This window comes from Corticium candelabrum, chromosome 8 (assembly GCF_963422355.1).
Source record: "Corticium candelabrum chromosome 8, ooCorCand1.1, whole genome shotgun sequence".
NCBI lineage: Eukaryota > Metazoa > Porifera > Homoscleromorpha > Homosclerophorida > Plakinidae > Corticium > Corticium candelabrum.
In genome coordinates this window covers 6,903,966-6,911,465 of record NC_085092.1, presented here as the reverse complement: position 1 = coordinate 6,911,465, position 7,500 = coordinate 6,903,966, and the positions used below count along the sequence as shown (strand labels likewise).

The 7,500-nt window shown below is 43.7% G+C and overlaps 1 protein-coding gene across 1 annotated transcript in view; it reads left to right on the top strand.

Annotated features, from left to right (window-relative positions):
• Positions 1-443, top strand: part of LOC134182982 (uncharacterized) — an 892-nt gene extending 449 nt beyond the window's left edge. Inside the window, exons 2-3 of the mRNA XM_062650427.1 lie at positions 1-380; positions 428-443. The exon at positions 1-380 is cut by the window's left edge and continues 313 nt beyond it. Coding sequence (XP_062506411.1) covers positions 1-380; positions 428-443 — 396 coding nt within the window. The remainder of the gene's footprint in view (positions 381-427) is intronic.
• The last annotated feature ends 7,057 nt before the right edge of the window (positions 444-7,500 follow it).

The following is a 7,500-nucleotide window of genomic DNA, read 5'->3' as shown; positions in this document are numbered from 1 at the left end:
ACACAATTAGAAGCTGAGCTCAAACGTGAAAAGAAGCGCGGACAAGACTTGGAGGCTGAACTGCAACAATCAATTATTCAGAGTCAATCTATCCAGTGGCATCAAGTAGATACAGAAATTAACGCAGAGCTGAATGCGCTACAGAGAGCTGGAGGAATCATGTCAACAGGTCCAGTTGATGCAGCAGATGCATCTTCACTGACTGCAGACTTTAGTTTACATAATCTACACAGCCAATTACTTACACACGCTCCCAAAATTACATCACTGCTTTCCTCGATAGGCCAAACTGACACCACTACAGGACCAAAAGATATCTACAGCTTGGCAGCAGTCTGCTTACTAGCGAAGAAGGCAAGTGACAAGGTCAAAGGTTTTCAGCTTCTAGTTAGTTTGATGTTGGTTGCCAGGGCAACTAGTAAACAAGTCATTACTACTCTTAACCATATGGGTGTCTGCTTGTCATATAGTCAAACGTTTAGGTATGTGGAAAACGCTGCAAAGGCAATAGAGCAGAACAGAGAGCTTCAACATGGAGACTGGATCGTTGCCTATGACAACATAAATATTGAGAAACGTGTCACCCATGAGAGACATGCCAGACATACAGAGGCATGGAACTTCACGAGCCGTTTGGCTGTCAAAGTAGCCAGACTTCCCCCACCTGATTACAACACAACAGAATTACCACAATGCACTCGAGGAGATTTAGCTGTGGAAGACATTCTACCGAATGATGATGACGACAAAACATTTCACGAATCTGCTCAGACAAGAGTTCAGAAGGTACTCATACACAGGTTCAAATGCTGCAATCACCTTAAAGCAAGACATCAATATGACAACCATGACCACCCAACAACAAAATCTATTATCCACCCTATTGCAGTGATAGACATAGATGAAAGTTACACTGACAATAATGTTACTATTCTTGAAGAATTTCAAAAAATGCTGGCGATAGATGACACTGTTCAACAATGTGTTGTCGGTGACCAAGCGACTTGCAGGGCAATTCGTGCAGCTCGGCGTAGAAGGGTAGCAGATATTCCTTCAGCACGCCTCCTATGGGCGAAAGAGAATCCTGGTGATTTCCACTTCGCATGGGAGTGCCTAAAAGTCGTCTTCCTCATATTTTGGGAGTCACATGATTTTCCTGGCTCATTGGCTCATCTCAGCAAACTGATCAACCGAAGTGGAGTCACCGCTGCTGCAAAAAAATTTCAACAATCCGATGAGTTCCTCAAACATGCATTAGAAGCACATCTGACTGCATCCCTCATCACCTTTCTCAATATATCTGCTACCTCAGATTTAATTGTACAAGATGCAACCATTATAACGAACTCATGGCTAAACGAAACAGCAGAGAGATTCGCCAATGACGTGCTAGTTATAGGAACAGATGAAGATGACCATGATGCAGACAACCTGTATAATTTCCATCGTTCTTTTCTGCGCATGGCCCTCCTTTATGAAGATTTGAGGGAAGCCATCAAGTACGAAGATGGCCCAAGAGTTATCCAACATTGGCGAATGTGGTTACTGTACTTCCTCGCAACAAAGAGAAGCAACTACAGCAATGAAGCAGCAAATCTCTTAGCCAATCTGAAGGCTGACTTTTCCAAGAGGCTTGCTTACATAGTAACTCACAACAGAGCTGTTAATTCTCTGGGCATACCTGGTCATGGGAAAGCAATAGACATGGCAGTAGAACACCACAATCTTGTCATCAAAACAGCTTTACGATCTTCTGGTGGCAGTATCACCCTCCATCATTTAAGAGTAATAAGCTTAGCATCTCAGCTATTACATGATGCTGCACTGTTATGCGATCAGGAAGTTCATGCTCCTCATGTAGGTACAAGGCATACAAGTACAAGTGCTGAAAAAGACATCCAAATGATGACATCCAATCTATTGGCCAGTCAAGTCACTTGTCGGATTCCCAAAAGAAAGTTGCCATCTAACAGACATTTCACAACACCAGAGAAAAAAGGATATGAAGTTGCCTTATCCAAGCAATGGATTGCAAAGTTCCTAAGTAAGACAGACCTGAGAATTGAGGACAATCAGTCCACTGAAGACCATGAAGAAATTGATTTTCTTGATGACATACAGCTATGACAGAAATAGACACATGTACATAATATCGTAACTACTTGTATTGAGAAACATAGCCTAAAGTGAGTTACTAGTGATTTGTAATCTCTCCTAAAACATGTCTACAAGCTGAAGTGCTCCTTGTACCATCACTACTAATATTGGCTATAGTGCAAGGAATGTGAAACTCAATTAACTTAAAAACTGCTAAACTGAAGTCCCTTACAACTCCTAGTGACCTAACATCATTTTCTGATCGAATCTTATTACATTTTTTACTAGTTTATCAATCACTAACATGGATAAGACCCCATCTAGTCCTCTCATTCTGTATCTTGTGCCACCTGCCGTCCTTCTAAGTTCAAGTAGTGCTTTCCTCAAAGCACCTCTCTGACCAGCAACAACACGACGTGATCTCAACGGTGCAGATCTGCATGGAATAGGAGGAAGTGGTAAGGTGCAATCCACCTCTGGCTGAAAAATATGAGGTCGCTCATCAGATGCATTGCAGAAGGAACAGCACAAATCACTATCAGGTAATGGCTCATCTGACTGCAAAATCTTGTAAACAAGAACTCTTCTCAAACAGACCTTATTTGAGGCAAGAGTCACAATTTCGTTGTTGCACACTGACAGCCTACGGTCCTGAGAGTGTGCCACAAACCGAACAAGGCACAACCTTAGTGGATCTCTCCCTCCACGTCCAGCAAGCTGCACAAGCTCAGATCCACTGTCTGGCAAACCGAATAGAATAACTTCACTGATGTCATCAATGTCCACGCCAAGGCCAAACGCACTAGTAGCTACCATGACTCGCTGCTTGCCACACTTGAATTCTCCATAGTGTTGAGATCGCCCCTCAAGTGTCATGGTATTGTCCTACTGTACCCCTGGTTATACTACTGCAGCTGTACACAAGATGAATATACACTTTATACAAAACATCCTTTGATCTGCAAAATATAAGAGTTTTTGGAATATCTTTAGAATACTTTACAGAGGACAACATAGAAGCTAACAAGTGGAAGACTGACGAAATAGAGGTGGATGAATCCAAAGAAAAATATAAGTTTGGACGATTTAGAGATCCAGATACTAGAACATAGTCAGGCATATTCAGATGTTGGGTTACAGAAGTAATAAGGAAAAGTGGAGCTGTTGCTGAGAGAGCCATAATAGGGACAGTAGGCAGGCAAGAACGGATTAAACTTAGTTCCTTGTAAGAAGGTCTAAATGTAGACCCCCACTCTTCGATCAGATGTACTTCATCAATAGCAATGAAGGAGATTGCTGTCTTCAATTGCCTAGACAATGCGTTTCGCCAAAAACTTGATGTGATCGCTTCTGGAGACGTATAAACTAGACAAACCACTGTTACCCACCATTGCCTGACCAAAAGATTGTCCAATACTACTCACTTAGTTTGTACTTGCTGGAAGAAATGTCTTTCAACAGTTTCTCGTCTGACAAGGACTCAATTCGTGTGACAGACACTCCCTTTCTTACCAGTTTGGCGACCTTGAATCATCAGGAGGCTAATATAACTAAAGCAAACTGGCTGCTTCAAGCAACTACACCTACCTGATCATGCATCAATGATATCAGCGGGCTAATGATCACACACACTCCGTTCAAGAGAAGGGCAGGCAGTAGGTAGCACAAAGACTTGCCACCCGAAGTCTTCAGTCGAACAAACACATCCTTGTTCGAAAGAATCGCCTTGGAGGCCTCAAGCAGACCTTCACGAAAACTATGGTGTCCAAATACGTCGGAAAGAACAGATTTCAGACCGAGTTCAAAATTCGCGCTTTCAGAAGCCATTCCGCGCTTTGTGAAGAGTCTGCGCACAGCTGTGCGGATCAAGTACCCTATGCTATGTCTGAGACCTACCACTCTGGTACTAATAAAAAGATTCTACCATTACGTAACAGCCTACCCAAAGGGTTCCCACCTCCCAGCTTACCGTGTCTTGTACGTCTTCTGAAAACATCCTGCAGGTTGTTCAACGTAAGAGATATATTGGCGATCGCAGGAGAAACGCGTCCACGTCCAAGAGACTTTCTGTGTGACACATGAGAATAGCACTTACACTAATCGTGTTAGTAGCCCGAGGCTTTGTGACATACGAGCTAAGATGATCATCTAACAGCATAAACGGTAGGCGGTATGAACCCAGACCCTCTCCAGCGTTTTCGTGTTATACGGGAACCGGGCACGACGCGCGAGAGGGTCTGGTACGAGGCTAATAATGCCTGCAATCTATATCGAATTGGCTAGTCATTGATCGCCGTGTGGACTGTTGGGCTAACCTGCCGAGTTGGTGGGCACCCAGATGGGGGTAAAGACCCCACTTGCCCATCACGAAGGGGCATAGCAACACACATTTTTATTTTTAAATTTTATATTTTGATTTTTTACCTTTTAATTTTAATTTACATTTTGTAATATTTTTAAATTTTACTTTTATTTTCTATTTTCAACTGTTAATTCTTAATTTTAATTTTTAAATATTAATATTTTATTTTGTTTTTCATTTTTAAAATTTAATTTTTAAACATTTTAATTTATACCTAATAATTTTTAAATTAATTTTAACTTTATTTCTTATTTTTATTTATAAGATTGTATTTTCTTATTTCCACATATGTGACACATACCGTATTCGCCCATAATAACGCCCTGGGCGTATACAAAAAACAATTTTTTCTGGCCGTATACTAGGGCATGGGCGTTATTTTGGTCCCAGGCGTATACATGGTCGCAAAATGCTGTCGTTTGGCCAGTCATCATCTAAATACTCGAAGACAGAAATACCACAAATGCTTGCAATTATCCATTTACAAGATCAAAGGTACTGGTATCCGTACAGCATCAGCATACACGCAGAAACTAAACACTGTATGTATGTATACACATGCAAACCAGAGTAGTCAGCCCGAAGCCGGTCAAAAGCATCTGGGTCAGTAATTGCAACAAAGACATGAGTCTAGCAGTTAGCACTTTCACTCAACACTGACACCACCTCATCAAACGCACACAGATGGAGACGAATGTTTTGCGGACCCCATTTTGTTTTGTCTGCGCATGTGTATCCTGAGCGTACACTTGGGCTTGGGCATATAGTTGGGCATGGTCGTTTTTTCAGGCTGACAGTTCTGACCTGTCGCACATGGGCGTATATACGAGCATGGCTGTTATTTCAGATAGGCATTATTATGGGCGAACACGGTATTCTTGACCTCACGGGTAGCTGCGGCCGCGCCATCTTCCTGAGCTGCTCGAGAGATCACATGTAGTGCCCATGGGTGGGCCGCCGAGATGTTCAGCTCAATGTCACAACCTTGTTGAGCGTCAAAGACAACGATGTCGGGGCGGTCGTCGCTATTAACGTAAAGATTCCTTGGTTCCCGCTGATGGGACATCTTCAAATGCTGTAGACAGTCGCTCCAAACACTAGACAATGTCTCGTGAGTCCATATTGGCCCACCGCCGGTCTTACATGTGAGAAGGTGATAGCCGTCTTTATCAATGTCTTTGCCGCATTCGCATACAGGGACAACAGAACCGAGGGGCATTTCAAGACCCAACCTCATGCGTGTTGCTAAGCGAAAATCGCTGGGTTTTAATGCAAGCTTCGCAGAAGAAGGTATTGAGTCAAGCCATGCGCCTGCTCCAAGTTCCTGTAGCGACCTGAAACGAGCAGCTGAGCGCTGAGATAGTGAGTTTGAGAGAATAGACGACACAATTTGTTCCGTTTGCTCCGATTTTAGCTTTTTCTGTAGCTTTTTCGAGTTGTTGATAAGTTCAACGAGGCTCTTATTTCCTGGCAGGACCTGCAAAAGATGAGAGGCGATTGATCCGATGTGACCTGGATGTTGGACTGCACGAGAGATATTTTTGACTAAGTCTGTGAGATCACCAAATGATTGAGGGAAGTGAGCTAGAGAACGGGCCCAACTTGATACAAACGCGATTGGACAAGTTGACTCCATAGAGGACATGCCAAACCCACCGTTCCGGATTGGCAATGTTGCTTGCAGCCACTGTTGCTCCCCTATATCGTGGCAACAGACCAATTGCCGGAAAGTTGCCTTCGTTAGCTCATCATGGAACCTGGTAGCGGGTTTCAGCAGAGTGGGATACACTGAGCGGGCAAGATGATTTATTTAATTTGTGTGGCAATAGCGTAGAATTAGCATACCAGACTGGGGGTCATCCAAGAAAGCAAGCTCGTCACATAGACCCTGTCCTCCTTTAGCAAATTCCAAACAAGTCTCGGTGACATGGTGTTGATGACCAATGGGAATCCCCAATATGATTGTTCCAGAAGACACAACTCGAATAGCTCTATCGAGATGGGGATCGTCTGGGAGACTATTGCACAGAAGCTCGCATTTTTCGATTGCTACGTTGAGACCAATTTCTTTTAAGCTAGACTCCGCATCGTTCAAGCATAATGAAACATCCTCCATTGGCCCAATAAAAAACATATCGTCCAAGTAGGCTAGGGCACGGGTGGATGAGTGGTTCTTCTGGAGACCCAAAAGAAATGGATGCAAGGCGACAGAAAATAGCATGGGTCCAAGGGGGTCCCCTTGGTGGATTCCTTCCTCGGACCGCAGAATGTGAGCAATTTTCCCGTCGTTGAAAACCAAAGGACTGAAACCGGCATACATTTGATGGACATGTTGGTAGATGTCGGGGAATGCTTTTGCAGCTTCAGGTAATAGATGGGATTGTGATACCGAGTTGAAGGCATTTTCAAGTCCGTTTTTAAGATGACCCAATCAGGATTGGATTCCAGAAGTAGACTAATATGATGTACAATAAGCTCTGGTCCTCCTTCGACCGCTACTCCATGTTGGAGGGGAGAGAGGAAGGATGAAAAGGATTCTTTCTTTTGTAGACACAAAGTCTTAGCCGTGAGCCGCCTGATACACTCGCCGACTGCCATTGGCCTCACATCACCAGATGGCTTCGAGAGAGCAACAAGTCGAGAAGCTGAAAGGAGCTCGACTATGCCTTGAGGGATAGATCCACTTGCAATCAGGTTACAGACAGTAAAGAACTTTCTGGCTGTAGTAGACCTACTCGCAAGTGCCTTGAAATGATCAAAGTTCCATCCAGACGGGCCAGATCCGGAACTCTTGGGAAGTTTGGACAAAGTAGAAAAGAACAGTGACTCAGAGAGACTGGTAGATTGAGGCAAGACTTCTGGACAGGGCACACTCTTCACTCGAGCAGGGTGCTTCAAGGACAGCTTTACAACCGTTTCTGCAGAGACTGGAGCAAGGCCAGGACTCAAAAGCAATTTTGCTGCTCGGGAAAGTTCACCACATTTAATCAGCTGAAGAACTTTCTTACGATTCGTTGAAAGCTTTGATTGCATTGATGAAG